Source organism: Sorex fumeus, unplaced genomic scaffold (assembly GCF_029834395.1).
Source record: "Sorex fumeus unplaced genomic scaffold, SorFum_2.1 ptg000024l, whole genome shotgun sequence".
NCBI classification, from domain to species: Eukaryota; Metazoa; Chordata; class Mammalia; order Eulipotyphla; family Soricidae; genus Sorex; species Sorex fumeus.
The window spans coordinates 16,428,780-16,444,461 of record NW_026606081.1 but is presented as its reverse complement, the minus strand read 5'-3'; the positions used below and the strand labels follow the sequence as shown (position 1 = coordinate 16,444,461).

General features: G+C 41.2%; 1 protein-coding gene across 1 annotated transcript; it reads left to right on the top strand.

Annotated features, from left to right (window-relative positions):
- The first annotated feature begins 308 nt into the window (after positions 1–308).
- AIMP1 (aminoacyl tRNA synthetase complex interacting multifunctional protein 1) lies at positions 309–15,477 on the top strand. The gene is made up of 7 exons (XM_056114125.1): positions 309–413; positions 4,604–4,737; positions 7,618–7,731; positions 9,823–9,993; positions 10,576–10,787; positions 13,282–13,450; positions 15,263–15,477. Coding segments are annotated over exons 1-7 (969 nt in total). The 5' UTR covers positions 309–411; the 3' UTR covers positions 15,430–15,477.
- Positions 15,478–15,682: the final 205 nt, after the last annotated feature.

Here is a 15,682-nt window from a genome sequence, read left to right as displayed (position 1 = left end):
ACCCGGCCGGGAGCGCGCGCCCGGCTCGCGGCTCTGACAGTTCTCGGCTCCTTCCCAGCGGTCCAATCAGCCGGGCCTCTTCCTCTGACGTCACAGCTCCGCGACGCGGCCGGAGGAAAGCCCCCGCCGGGGGCCGTCCAGCCCGGCGCCCAGCGCGGCGGGGACCGGGCGGCGAGCTCAGCGGAGAGGCTGCGTGGCGGCGCGACTCTTCGAGGAGTTGGCAGGCAGGGAGTGTGACGTGGGTGCTCACGGAAAACGGGGCGAAAGCAGAGGGGGAGGGGGAGGCGTGGAAACTGTGATAGGCTCAGGCGTTCTGCGGGGACAACCCGGCGGGGTCCTTGCTCGCGGCGCGGCGCGCGGGAGGCCATTGCGCCGGCGGAGGCTGTCCGCGGCTGTGGTGCCCCTCGCCCCATGTGAGTGGCGCTCGAGGAGGGTCCCGGGGCAGAGTGGGGGCGTGCTCATGCGCCCCTCCCGGCGCGCTAGGGGCGCGGGGCGAGGCCTGCGGGTGTGCCCGGGCGTGCAGGGCTGGGCCCCGACCAGCAGGGCCCTGGCAGGGGCTCTCGCAGTCCCGGGGGGGCTCGGGCGCCCCGGGTGGGGGCGGGGGGCGCGATCGGCCCGGGCAGGGGGCTGCGGTGCAGGCCCGCCGGGGCCTGCCCACGCCGGGTGGCCAGCTGGAGTTGACCATCCCAGGTTAAACGCGTGGCCGCGTCCTGGGGTCTTTGCACGGCCCTCGGAGCTTATTTGAGCTTAGAGCGCCGAGGAGCTGATTTGAGCTAATTTGGGTTTCTCTGAGCTTATTCCGTGGGACTTTTGCGCATCCAGCAGTGTCCCCAGGTCCGTGGCCGAGCGTGTCCTGTGCTTTCCCTGTTGAAGTCGGGGTGCCCGCGGGAGTTGTGTGGCCTGGGGTAGGAAGCGGGAGGAGGAGCGCCGTGGGTGCGGGTGCAGAGTTGAAACCAGCCCCACCGCAGGGAGTGGGTCGGAGGGGCCCGATCGGGTGGTAAGAGCAGTGGGAAGCTGCGGGTTTTGCCTTGAACGTGGCATACATGTTCAGCCAGCCGCAGAGTTTGCAGTGCTGTTTGTGGAGTTTAATTTTTCATTTTCAATATCCTTTAGGAACGACCTGACACTAGAGTGAAAAGTTACTGTGTAGAAACTCAGAAACTCAGATAAAGGCCTGGGGTAAGGTTAAAAACAAACATGAAAAAAAAAAAAAAACCCTGTTGGAGCAGGAAAGCGCCCAAGAGGCCTAGTGCTTGGGTTTGCACGCAGGAGGCTAGAGTCTGTCCCCTGAGCACAGGGTCAGGAGTAACCCCAGCTCTACTGGATGTGGCCCCGGAACAGCTACAAACCCCCCAAACCTACGTATTTTTTAGAGTGACTAAATGTCAGGAGACCGTCTGCTCGGTGGTAATATGGGTGTGACTGCTTACGCCTGTTGCGTTGGTTCGATAGGTGTGGTGTTGGGGTGGCGGTGGTGTCCCTCACGCTGGGCTCAGGTACAACGCCCCATGATCTTCAGCTCGCCGGGTCAGCTTGTTTAATAAGGCCCAGCAGTGCTCAGAGTCGGAGGGGGTGGGGGGGACGGGCCACTGCCCTGTGCGCTGCTCTGCTGGGCCCCCTAGCCACGCCCAGTGGTGCAGCAGCAGGGCTGGGGGCCTGTGCATGCGAGGCAGTTGCCCCCGACCACCGAGAGAGCACCCCACCCCCTAAGTTGTTGTTTGGTTTGTCTTTTCTTTCGCGGTATGTAAAATACAGAGCATCTTGTGACTGGAGTCATTTTGTAATTGGTGACACCGAAAATTTTCATTCCAAAGCGATAGATTTGTTTTTATTTGATTTTAACATTGAGCACTGGAACAGGAAGTCTTTATCTAAAGTTAATTACAGGTCCTCTGAAGTATATGTTTTAGTTATTAGATGTAGTCTAAGTTCATTTATTTGATAAGATCATCTTCACCTGACTACGATTTGAGGTAGGGGTTGATGAAATATGATAATGAGGTATTAAGAAGAACAAAGTATAAAGGCAGAATAATTTAGACCATGCTTTTCCAGAAATCTTTTATCTGAAATGTTCATAATTATTTTAATTAGTAAAGGGGGAGGAGAAGTGGCCCTGATAACTCCCAGACAGGTGGGGCCCAATCTCATTGCCATTGAGCCGTCCTTTCCTTAAGGCTGAGTACCCTGGGGAGTAACCCCCTGCCCTCACTGTTAGGGAGGCTCCTACCCCCCACTCCCCCAAAAAAAGTCAAGGAATTGATTTTCTCACCATCTAAACATCAGAAACATGCCCAGAGTACTGCTTTTTTTTTTCCTTGCACAATGTTATATTTGTGATTGCTTTGTGTGCAGTTGTTCTGTAGTCTGTCTCAATAAGATTACTGCATTTTCTAAATGCACACTTTCATACCTTTCAGAGAATCAGAGTTTGAAGAACTGCCAGGGGTTCCTTGGCTGGTATTCGGAAGTACTTCCTGATTCAGTATTTTGGAGAAATTACTGCTTTTGGCTTTAAGAAGCCAACCTCATACACTCCAGCTTGTTGAGCTCTCTAGTCATCTCAATCCCAGTACCCCCTTATTCCCAGTATAGTTGGGAGTGACCCCCCAGCTAGAGCCCCATGCCCAAGTGTGGCTTTCCTCAGCCCCCACTAAAAAGGCGCTCTTTAAGGTTCATCTGTCACTGTCACTGTCCTCCCGTTGTTCGTCGATTTGCTCGAGCGGGCCCAGTAACATCTCCATTGGAGACTTTGTTGTTACTGTGTTTGGCATATCGAATACGTCACGGGGAGCTTGCCAGAGTCTGCCGTGCGGGCGAGATACTCTCGGTTGTTAAATAGATCAGTGCTTGCTTCTCTTGAAGGCTGAATAGTACCTCCATTGAATGATATATTGCTATTATTTATCTGTTTAGTGGTTGATGGGTGTTCAAGCTATTTCCAGATTGGATGAGTAAAACTTTGATATTTAATATCTCCTAGATCAGACATATCTTAGTCCTTATTTACTGACTGGGCATATGATCTGAGAAGAGTTAACTTTAATTTAAGTTTTCCTCTATGCTTTATAGAGATGATTATAGTATTCACAGGTGATCTATATAAAGCAGTTGGATAGTCCCTGATAATGCCTCTCCAGATATTATCTACCCTGTTATTCAATCCTCATAATAATGAGAAACCATATGTATATTAGCATATTAAGAGTTCTGAGGAAACTAAAGAAGCTAAACATTTTGGAAATTCAGCTTTTACTTGTTCAACAATTTTGAGTGGAGCAGTTGGCAGACGGTATTGGAGTGAGCACTGAGCTGGATGGTAAACGATGCGTCTCAGCTCTAAGCAGTGTTAGGCCAGTAATAAGGAAAGGGGCCTTGAACACAGCCCACTTTTAAAAATTGCTTGGTTACTTTGTTTCCCCAGAATAAAGAGCACCCTTACCTTTCTTCTACTCTAAGTTCATAACCTGACTATAATCAGGGGCTGTAGGTAAAATTGGGGTTATGAGTTTAAGATACTTACTGGGAGCACATTGATGAATGTCAGGGGGGAGTGCTCAGCCTAGTCTGCCCCCAGGAGCTGACAGAACCTGCCTGACCGGTGTGGGGAGACTGCAGTGCCCATGAATCTAGGCCGGACAGAAAAGAACTGTCATGTTTCAAGAATGAAGAGAAGATGACTTTTGATTTAATTCATATTTGTAACCCTCAGAGGTAATAGATTTGCCATCTCAATGGAATAGTCTTTCGCAAATTTAGTTTTGTAATATTTAGAGCAGGCTAAAACATTTGCTATATATATATAGACCATACTTGTGTCCTCTAGACCTAGCTTTCTACCTCCCCATCTTATAAATGCTGCTGATAATTTTTTTAAAATACGTTTTTCTTGGACTGCAATTTGTATCTCTATCTTCCAAACTTGGCTTACATATAAAAATTGGTTTTTGTGTAAAAGTCGGTACCTGAATTCAATATCCTGTTCTTTCAGCAAGATGAGTTTCTGCACCTGCTTAAGAAATCTGTAAAAATTATTTTTCAATTAATGTATTTTTCATATCTGTTGCAAATTTACTGATTTTTTTTCTAAAGTGTAATTTCATATCCATATCACTATTATGATTTTTTTTGACCTGAGATGTAAAAGCTACAAATTATGCAAAAACATAGTCAGTATTCCCATGGCTTTGGTTCTGGGGACACACCCAGCTGTGCTCAGGAACTAAATCCCAGCTGTTGTGTTCCTGGCACCATATGTGGTGCAGGGGGTCAAACCTGATGTGGCTTTATGCACTGTACTACCTCTCCAGAACTGCATTGTAATTTTTTTGGTTGTTTTAACTTTCTACCCTAAAGTGTGGTTGAATGGCATGATTCCTGCCTTCAGGGAAAAATAGATTTCCTCTTCCAAACGGTTACAGGTATCAAGTAGTCTTCGTAGATTTCTACCTATTCAGTTTGTTTCTCCACCTGTGACAAGTGTTTTCTAATATATTCTGTGATGGTATAACATGTTTCTCCTTTCAGAGAGCTTTACTGGTGATTTGTACAATAAATTTGTTTCTTTTATAGTATTATTTATCCCTTTTATTTTCTCACTTAGGATTTTCTGCCGTTTCTTGTTGAAAATGGCAACTAATGATGCTGTTCTGAAGAGACTGGAGCAGAAAGGTGCAGAGGCAGATCAGATTATTGAGTATCTCAAGCAGCAAGTTTCTCTTCTTAAGGAGAAAGCAAGTAAGGCATTTAGGATTTCATACGGATATAATTAATGAATTCATGTGTTGATAATAAAAAAATGCTTACCACAAAAATTATTAGTCATTACTTGATTGCAGATTTAGATTTTTTTAATATCTTGTTTTTGAAATAACTGTGATTAAGAAAAATTAGAATTAGTTTGCAGTGACTACGTAGAGAAAAAGTATCAGTTTAAGACTGCTGAAGGAAGATGTTTAAAGTAAATTGGTATAGAATTAAATTAGAAATTGCAAAAATTGGGTGAGTCATATTTAAACTCATCTCCTCTACCAAGGTTGTATAGAAAAGGATTTTACTTTAGTACTAAATTTTGTCACGGTCATGGTTGCGGTCATGGTCCTCCCATTGTTCATCAATTTGCTCGAGCGGGCCCAGTAACGTCTCCATTGGAGACGTTGTTGTTACTGTGTTTTGGCATATCTAATACATCACGGGTAGCTTGCCAGGCTGTGCCGTGCGGGTGAGATACTCTCAGTAGCTTGCCGGGCTCTCCGAGAGGGGCGGAGGAATCGAACTCCAGTCGGCCATGTTGGCTGCTTGCAAGGCAAATGCCCTACCGCTGTGCTATTGCTCCAGTACTAAATTTACTAAGGCATTTTCTGAAATGAATTTTAAATTTTTCACTCTGTATATAGAAATTACTCTGATGTAGTCAAAAAACATTTGAGTTTCTGCTATGAAAATTCTGATTGATTTGTAGGGTGCTCACAGTCATACTTGGTCTCAGGAGCTGTTCCCAGAAATTTTTGGCCAGCCAACATGGCTGCAGGTTCCATGTGAGGACTCAAGGATTCAAGTGCTGCAAGAACCCCGCTGTGCGGGGGTCACCCTGGCTACCTGGCAGCATCTGCAGGACCCTGTGATACCAGGGATTGCACTGGGGCCAACTGCGTGGGAGGCGAGAGCCGTGACTCCTGACTGTCTCTCAGAGGGCTCCTCTGTTTTTGTTTTTTGGTGGGTCACATCCAGTAGTGCTCAGGCTTGACTCTTAGCTCTGCGCTTAGGTATCACTGCTGGCGCTATAGTAGCCAAGATTGAACCTGGTCAGCTGCATGGTAGACAAACACTATAGCCCAAGTACTAACTCTTTGGCTCATTTGATTTTTGAAAAAACACTTAATTTCTTTCCATTGGTAAATTTAAGAGATCCTGATCATCAGTTGCTTCTTTGTGATATGATATGTTATAAACTGATTTCTGTCTGTTTTTCACCAGGATTTTTTTTTACCATCTTGACCAGCATTTCAATTTTCTAATTAATAAATTAAAGTAGGGGCCCGAGATATAATACTTAGGGTAGGCACTTCCTTGCACATAGCCGACTGAGGTTCAATTCGAGGTACCCATATAGTTCCCAGAGCACTGCCAGGAATATTTCCTTCCAAGTATGGCCAAAAAGAAACAGAATCTCACCAAATTAAAATAACGACGCTCTTGAATCCTTATTCTTCACCTTTGTCATTTAAATTTGTTGATGATTTATCCTGGTGATTTGTGGTTTCATTGTCCTTTTTTTTAATCACTATTTCATAAAACTTTCTACTGTCTTGAGAGAAAATATTTCTTTAAAATAACCTACCTTTATATTTAGTTCCAAAGTACTTATATACAATCCTCTGAGTAATGCAGAGGAAAACTAAGAAGACACTCAGCAGAACTGCTTGGCATATGTTAGCAGTCGATGTTCCATGGCTCACGTTCATGGAGTCTTCAAGAGTGCAAGAGGTGTTGTGGCAGGAAGGCGTGTCGTCTGCCTTTGTGTCAACAGTGTAGACCCCAGCAGCTGTGTGAGTCATGTTTTATTGACTTGGAATACATGCACTCTACCAGCACGCTGCCCTGGGGCCTCAGGATAATGGATGACTCCTTAGGTCAGAGTTTGTGCAGACTAAGTTATGTCTAGAAAATTTAAAATATGATTTTTAAAAAATGTTTAAGAATATGTCTGGGGCTAGAAAGATAGTACAGCAGGTCAGGTACCTTTCTTGTGTATTGGTCACCCAGGTTTGATCCCTGACACCACACAGGGTCCTCCAAGCCATCAGAAGTAAGCCCTGAGCACTCTGGTTGTAGTCCAAAAAAGGGAAGAAAATAACTAAGAATACTGTATGTTTATATGTTTATAAAGTAAGACAAAAGCAGGAATAATTGCAGTACTACACCTGTGCAGATATACAGTTGGTGGCAGCAAAGTCGACCGACATGAGGCGCCTCTTCGTTCTGCAGGAGTATCCAGTGTCAACCCTGCCTAGTAATGCCAGTGTTGGCTCTTGTTTTTTTTTTTTTTTCTTTTGTGACAACCGGAAGTGCTCCCATAGACTTTGAAAGCACCCGGAGTACGTTGCCATTGAGAATTTCTTTAACATTTACTCTGTTGCTTATATGTACATATCACACCAAAGTTTAACACATACATATCTGGAGAAAAGCTTAGGCACTATGTAATTGATTGAGCTGCTCAAGTTGACAAGTGTTAGGAAGAAAAGAGGAAGATTTCGTTTCTGTTATGTTAATAACTAGAAAAATGGAAATGGAGATGGTTTCGTTATTAGATTTATAACTTGTCCTTGTATGTCATACAGTTTATTTACCAGTAATATTTTGAATCTAGCTTCTAAATTGTCATTGCCCTTTATTATAACTATAATGATGGAAGATGGAAAATGACTCACAAAGCCTTTTCCATTATTTCACTGTTTTTCCCCCTTTTCTCTTTTAACTATCAAGTTATTTTAATAAATACTAAATAGATATAGAAGACCTAGTAAAACGTTATCCTGTACATGTTTATTGTGACTATTGATAAGGAGCTTTTTAAGAGACAGTTGTGTCTCAGTTGGATTCTTTTGGTTCTAGTTTTACAAGCGACTTTGAGAGAAGAGAAGAAACTTCGTGTTGAAAATGCCAAATTGAAGAAAGAAATTGAAGATTTGAAACAGGAGCTGATTCAGGCAGAAATTCAGAATGGAGGTGATAATATCGAGAAATAGTTTCTTCTACTGTTTATTGTTGGGTATTATGCTTGAGTTTTCTCCCATTCCCTCAGCAGCCATTATGCGTTCACCTTCCTTTACTCACGTGGGAAGGGAGGTGTGAAGACAGAAAATGGTCTTGGCCAGGTCACCCCTTGTATGGCAAAGCTGAGGCTTGACATCCTGAGCTTTTGCTCCCTTATTTCAGGGAATAGTTATTGAAAAAAGCCATAATAATGTTCAGTTAACATTTATTTAGGTTTATCCTAATTTATTCAAAATTGTGTTCATTGTCTGTAATTATTATCGTTCAACTATTACATAAGACTTTAATTATGGACTTTTTAATCTAGATTAACTGAGACCATAAAATAATAGTAGTAGCATATCTGTGATTGCAGCATACCACACAGGAATGCCTCTGATCATTCATTGTAGAAAATCTCTGTGGATGAGTTAAGATGGCTCAAGTATAGTAAAGGCCTCTGTTTTTGTTCTGTCAGTGAGTTATTTGGAATGCTCCAGTACGAGTCTATTCTTAAATAAGTAAAAGTAAGGACCGATAATAGGTAAATTGAAAACTTAAGAGCAGAAAATGTTGTGACTGGAAAATTTGAAACTAATTGATATTTGTAAAACTATGAAATTTGGAATCAGATACAGAGTTAAACAACCAGTTAAAATATCAATACTATAAAACTGCTTTTTATTTGTCACAGCTCTTGAGGATTGCCTTTTAGACATTAAACTCTTACATTCTGATCTTATTAATGAAAGGCTAAAATAAACCAATGAACGGAATTGATGTGTTGAATTCTGTATGTCTAATGAAGAAACATAGAATGGGGAAGATAGGCCTTCACATTACTAAAAGAAGCATTAATCTCTGGAGAACTTAAAAATAAGCCTTAGCAGAGTAGTTGGAGTATTGGCTAAAATCTAAGCCAAATTTAATCCTAGCTCAAATCAGTATCTTTCACAAGGTTGTATAGTCCCATATTCATGATCTCTGCAGCAGGACAGAGATCTGCTCACTGAATGTGAGAGGGTGATTTTGTTGTTGGGGAGGACGGGGGACCCAGGAGCCACTCCTGGCAGGACTTGGCCCACCGGGTCAGCAGTTGAGTGCTTGGCCCTGTGGCTCTTGCGCTGCTTGGGACCTTCAGTGCCAGGAATTGCTGCTGGCTTGGAGCTGCTCTAGGCCCCGGGGACCCTGGGTAGTTTCTGATGGTCCTCCGAGGGCCAGTAATGCTGAACATAGCCCGAACCCTGCTCCTGTCTCCTGGGCCTAGACCAACGGTTTCTGATTCTCCCCACTGTTTTGTCCCTTTGATGTAGAATTGTGGGTCATTAATGTTGTGTCTCTGTTAATTCTGAGTAGAAATAACTCCTCTTTGAAAAGAACAAAAATGCTTTCCCACTTGATTGTTCAGTAATGAAAGTCTAAGTGAGTAATTACTAAAACACACCAAACCATGAGAGAATGGTCTTTACAGGCAGACTGCTTGAGTGTAAATTCTTATTCTACTACTCACCATCTGTGTGATGAGCTACTATTTTAAATTTTACATAAGTGGGACTGTGAAAAGAACTTATTTCTTAGTGCATTTATTAGTTCATATATAGCATTTTGAACAGTATGTAAGGCTCTGTATCATAGATATTAGCCATTATTGTTTACTGTAATTTTGTCACTGTAGCACTGTCCTTTCATTGTTAATCCATTTGCTCGAGTGGTCCCAGTAACGTCTCCATTGTAAGACTTGTTGTAACTGTGTTTGGCATAGCGAATGTGTCACGGATAGCTTGCCAGGCTTTGCTGTGCGGGTGAGATACTCTCGGTAGCTTGCTGGGCTCTTGAGAGGGAATTTTGTCACATTAGACATTATTGATTAATAAGAATCCTTTATTTTATTGTGATTATTATTTTCTTGGTAGCCTTTTTATAATCTAGTAGACTATCAACTATAGTGAATTCTGTTGTGAATTCTGTTTTGACAAATGTACATTTACAATAGATCTATAGTTTTCATCCTAGTTTAATAAAGTGTCATTGTCTTTTTTTTTTTTTTTTTTTTTTTTTTTTTAGTGAAACAAATACCATTTCCATCTGGTACTCCACTGCAAAGTAATGGTACAGTTTCTGAAAAGAGGATTCAGTCTGTCTCAGTGACAGCCATGCCGCCTGGTCCTAAAGAACAGATAAAGGAAGGGGGGAGAGGAGAAGAAAAAAAGGTGAAAGAGAAAACTGAAAAGAAAGGTATTTATAACCTGATGGTTTATTTGACTCCTAACTGGATTATCATATAATGTCAGCATTTTCTTTTGTAATAGTGGTATAGAAATCAAAGTTCAAATTGTAATGTGTAGATTAAAAATGAATGGAAGGTAAAAATTAGGATGTTTAGGGAAGGGCAGATCTGTAAAGTGTCACTCTGTTACTGTGTTAGGCTTTGGATGCCCTAAAGTATTGAGCAAAACTGCACAACGCTGCTGTAGTGCCAACAAACCATGGGGAATCCATAACTAGGTAGACTGGCTAGGCTCTGAGGATACTTTGGGAGAAAAGCGGTGGATTGAATTTGGCCCATGACACACGCTTGGTCCCTTCTGTTCAGTCTTCAACTAGAAATCGAGATAGCTATTCAACAGAAAAAACAATAGCTAAAATAGGGCTCAAAATGTTTGGCTAGGACAATTCTTTCTTTCTCTATTTTTTTAAACTTCAATGAAGGAAGACAAATTCTTCTAAGCTAATGAGAATCAATGCTCTGAGGTATCTTTATAGTATATTTTTATTTTAATTTTATCTCCATATTTACTCATTTATAAATATTTTTAGGAGAGAAAAAGGAAAAAAAACAGCAACCAGCAGCAGGAAATGCTGACTCTAAGCCAGTAGATGTTTCCCGTCTGGATCTTCGAATTGGTTGTATCATCACTGCCAAGAAGCACCCTGATGCAGATTCTCTATATGTAGAAGAAGTAGATGTTGGAGAAGTGACCCCGAGGACAGTTGTCAGTGGTCTGGTGAATCATGTACCTCTTGAACAGGTAATCTGTGCAAATAAAATTACTTTGCCTTATCCACATCCCTTTGTTATCTTCTGACCTTATACGAACCAATATTGGTTGGGTTAAATATAATGAATCCTACAGAAAAAGAAGCCCTAAAGGAAAGTGTAAAATCTCCGGGTCTCTAGGGAAAGCCCCTGCGGCTCTCCCTCTCGTAGCCTGTGCCCTGAGCAGACGAAGAGGAAACGAGGGCCAAGCTGGGTTGCCATTTATTCCATTCTCCCCACGCTCCTGTTGCAGTCTCACTACGCCCCTCATTCCTCCCCCTTGTCTCCCACTTATCTCTCCACGCTCCCTCTCACAGCCATGTCTCTTGCTTCTCTATGCGCCTGCTTTTGCATTCTTCCCCTACGTTTTTCTCCCTCTGACCTCCTTGCTCCTCTCTCTGTGCTCCATCTTGCTGTCCTGGTCTCTCTCCTCTCTCTTCAACTCCCCACATTGCGGGTAGCCACCACACCACACCAGGTAGCACAATCAACGTATCAAAAGCCCTTCCTGATCACCAATCAGGTTCAAGGGCTGAAATACCACCTAGGGGTGTTCTTCCTCTCCTTAGTCCAATAACTTAACTTCTTAATTAACATCTTAATTCTACTTCTTAATAGTTATTTTGTTATGGACACAGTAAGCTCTTACATTGAGCTTAGAGGGTGGCTCTCCTGGGGACCTCTTGCCTCAGACTCAGACTACAGTGCTCTGGCCGGATCCCATTCCCAATCCTAGCAGAGTCCGAATCCAGTTATTACTTTTTGGATCATGACAGAATTTGTCCATGACCATGCTCTTAACTTACAGTTAAGAATTACGGCATTTTGGCAAGACCCTTTTCGATACCAGGGTAGCTCACTGCTTTCCCAGGATCTATCCAGTCTCTCCTCGGTACCCTGCTTTTGGGGACCTAGGAACAAAGGGCAACTGAGGCTTAAGTCAAGAGAACAGATGCCCAGGGGTAATATTATCTTGGAGTCAATTAACTCCCAAGTTACAAAAGCATACCTTTAACTGTCTTTCTGTGTCCATACAAAAAGGACATTGCTCTGAATTAACTATGCAAAGGACTTAAGGAAAAGAGAAAAATATTTACAAGTTAATAGAGCACAGGAGGTTACAAGTAAACAGGGATGGGAGCACTGTGAAGGGAGTAACCCAATAAACCTAAGCTCCCTGTGGCAAGGCGGAAAGGACAAATCAATGTTATCCTACAGAAAGGACCAACTGATTATGAGCAAGCTCAGATTGGAGAAACTCCTTCTCACTGGGACTTGATTCTTTCTGTTCTCGGAATTTAGTTTCTTTTTTGGAGACACTGCCATTCACATCTATAAACGAAGCTGTATGTACATCTCTGTCCAGCCTCTCATGACAGTGTCAGTAAGAGTTCTCCAAGGCCAGTGACACTCATCCCCTTACTTTGCATACTAGCTTTTGAGCTTTTTTCTTTTTTCAAAATTTTTAATTTAATTTTTTTATGTATTATTGTTTAGGTCACCTGTTGAGTTTGTATGTTTTTCGGATTTAATGGTCAAACACAGTCATCTGATCCGTAAGGATTGTTTCTTGGTAGCCTGTTTTTCTTACGTAAGGTTGAGATGTACATGGCATTTTCAAATTGTTTGGAGTAGTTTTACTGAGTAAGATCTCCAAACCCTGGGACCTTCTGAATATGTCTTGTCCCCACTTTTTTTAATTGTATAATTTTGGGATAAAATTGGAGATAAATTTGCACATAACATTTATAAAATCATCTTTTATGGCGCTTCTTCTTTTTAATTTTTTCCCCTGCAGAACTAATTCTCCTGCCTCTTATTTTAAACCTACTGAAATAATTTTAATAACTGTTCCTTATTCTAGACACACCAACTTTTGACAGTTAAATAAAATTTTTTCCAGTTCTGTAACAAATTATAGAAATAGCCTACAACATAAATAATGCTTGAATTGTTAAATAACTAGGCATTGAATCTTGTTTATTATTGAAAATTACCAAATACATATAAAAAAATTTTTGTGCTTTTAGTTATTAAAAATATATATATATATTTGTTACCGTTTCACATGGTTACAGTAATGTGAACTTATTTTAGTGCAAATCTATGTTAAATACTTTTTATGCCTGCTATGATTAATCCTTGTGACATTTCCTTAAGTTCAATATCATTTTATTTTGTGAGGTAAAGGTAAGATTATCTGTTTATAATTCTATTGCTAATACAGAGCATCTGAAATTCAGACCCAAATCTCTGGTCATATTTAGTGAGTTGTTCAGTGAGTATTAAGAACACTGAGTATTTTACGTCAGCTCTTTTAATTCCAATGCTCTTGGAATTTTTTTTTTTTTCATGTATGGCTTTGTAACAGTAGGAAGCTTGGAATACGTAGACAAAGATAAGTTTAGCATATTAGACATACAAGTGATAGTGATAATGCTCATTTTATGAGTGTCTCTCTTTAGTCACCAGCTTATGTTTCATAGATGCAAAATCGGATGGTGGTTTTACTTTGTAACCTCAAACCTGCGAAAATGAGGGGAGTGCTGTCTCAGGCCATGGTGATGTGCGCCAGCTCACCAGAGAAAGTCGAGATCTTGGCTCCTCCTAATGGGTCTGTCCCTGGAGACAGAATCACTTTTGATGCTTTCCCTGGTAAGTGTTTATTATCATTATGTAAGTTTTTTTTTCTTTTAAATCAAAGTAATGCTCGTAAAATTTGAGTTTAACATCAATTCAGTGTATGGCATATTAAGCTCAACTAACATCTGCACCAGAAATGCACCAGTTATGTAAAACAGCAATTTTGTCTTGTTAATTACATATCTAATACCTGCACAGTAGAGGCATATGATATGACTGTAGAACAAATGAATTGCTGTGAATTCAATTTCTGAGATGGGGAAATACCATTCTTAGAGCCTACCTAATAATATACCTGCATGTGCTTTTACTTTAGGGTATGGAGAAAACTCTTTAAAATTAAAACTTATTATTTTAATAATCAAAAAGGAATCTTCTTTCATTTTGCTGATTTTCTCTGATAAAATCCTTTAAAGACTTGAAGATTCATGGTGTGTGACATAGTTTCAAGTATCTTTGAAGTGGAAGAGAAAGGATGCTTGGCAGATGGAGAATAAAGATCATTTATATTAAAAAAAAAAGAACTTCATAAGATGAAAAAGAAATCAAAAGACAAATAACTAGAGAAATGGAGCATGCAATTTGTTTGTTGAACTGATTCTTCATTTCAAATTTAGTCTTATCTCTAGCCCCGGGAATGTTACATTAAGCTTTGCTTTACTTTCTTATTATTCCATAGAAGATTGCTTGGTATATTGGTTATATGTAAGCCTGACAGATTAAATTTAGAATGTATTTGTATTCTGATTGTAGCTTTATAGTGTGAGCACTATTCAGAGAGGGTGTGCGTGGCTTTCCTCACGCATAGGAGGATTAATTGGTTCTTTCCTAAAGCATAAGGTTTCCAGGAAGCAGTTGATCGTGCGCTTTGGTATCAAATCCTGGTCCAAGTTGATAACTTGAACAGCTTACCTTCTCTAGACCCCAGTTTCGATTTATGTATAATAGTTGTGTGAATTGCTGCAACAATACGTATTTCTGGTATTTAGAAAGTGCTAGTCCTTGTCTCCTCGGGGGCTCTGTATGGCCCCAAGTGCAATGGACAGCAGAAACCCATAGGAGTCATCACCTTCTAGAATGCTTAACAGCACCAGTATTAATAAGGAATCTTTTGGACATAATGTGAGTGAGCTAGTAATTTATTTTGTACTTTGAAATATATAGTAAAGCATGAATTGCTTCTGGCATACATAAAACTAATACATATCAAATTATGCTCCCATTTCTGTTTTTTTCTTATATATGTAATAGTATATATATGTAATATGTAATAGTACAATAAGTCTGCAGTAAAAGTAAAGTAAAAGTAAAGGCCCTCCCATTGATCATCGATTTGCTCGAGCGGGCCCAGTAACGTCTCCATTGGAGACTTTGTTGTTACTGTGTTTGGCATATTGAATATGTCATGGGGAGCTTGCCAGGCTCTGCCGTGCGGGCGAGATACTCTCGGTAGCTTGCCGGGCTCTCCGAGAGGGGCGGAGGAATCGAACTCGGGTCGGCCATGTTGGCTGCGTGCAAGGCAAACGCCCTACCGCTGTGCTATCTCTCTAGTTTGGAAATAGATTCATTGAGCTTTTTTATGAGTCCCAATAATTATGATGATAGTAGAGATAATATATTGGGGCCTCCCATGGGAAAATACTTTAACATTCTCTAGAAATGACAAATTATTATTTCACCAGAATATGAACTGTTGATGTTAAAAAAAATACAGTGTTAAAATGTTGATCTCTTCTTAAGATCAGGATTTGTTAACCAAGACACTAGAAGTCTCTCTGGACGGTTTATTAATTGGATGTTAATTGTATTTTTTCCCCCTAATAGGAGAACCTGACAAGGAGCTCAATCCCAAGAAGAAGATTTGGGAGCAGATCCAGCCTGATCTTCACACAAACGCGGAGTGTGTGGCTACTTACAAAGGAGCACCCTTCCTGGTGAAAGGGAAGGGCGTGTGCCGAGCTCAGACGATGGCCAACAGCGGGATAAAATAAATGCTTCAGCTACTGAGGCAATAACAATAAAAAGACACTTCCTTGTCACTCGTTAACCTGAAACCTAGCTGGCTCCCTTTGTGTTATTTCTCTTCTAGACTTGACTGTTACCAAGTATGTATTATTTTCTATTGATTAGAGAAACACTAGTTTTACTTTTGAAATCTTTATCACATAGGGAGGAAATTGCCTGTTTTGTGATGATTTATTTTTAAGCACGAGTACAAGTTAATGAATTGATTTCCCATTTTTA

What these genes read in the sequence shown, in the direction of transcription:
- AIMP1 (XM_056114125.1), top strand. An exon ending in TCTTCTTAAGGAGAAAGCAA is followed by an intron (nt 4,738 to 7,617) that starts GTAAGGCATTTA and finishes TTTTGGTTCTAG; the next exon opens with TTTTACAAGCGACTTTGAGA. An exon ending in AGAGAAAACTGAAAAGAAAG is followed by an intron (nt 9,994 to 10,575) that starts GTATTTATAACC and finishes AAATATTTTTAG; the next exon opens with GAGAGAAAAAGGAAAAAAAA.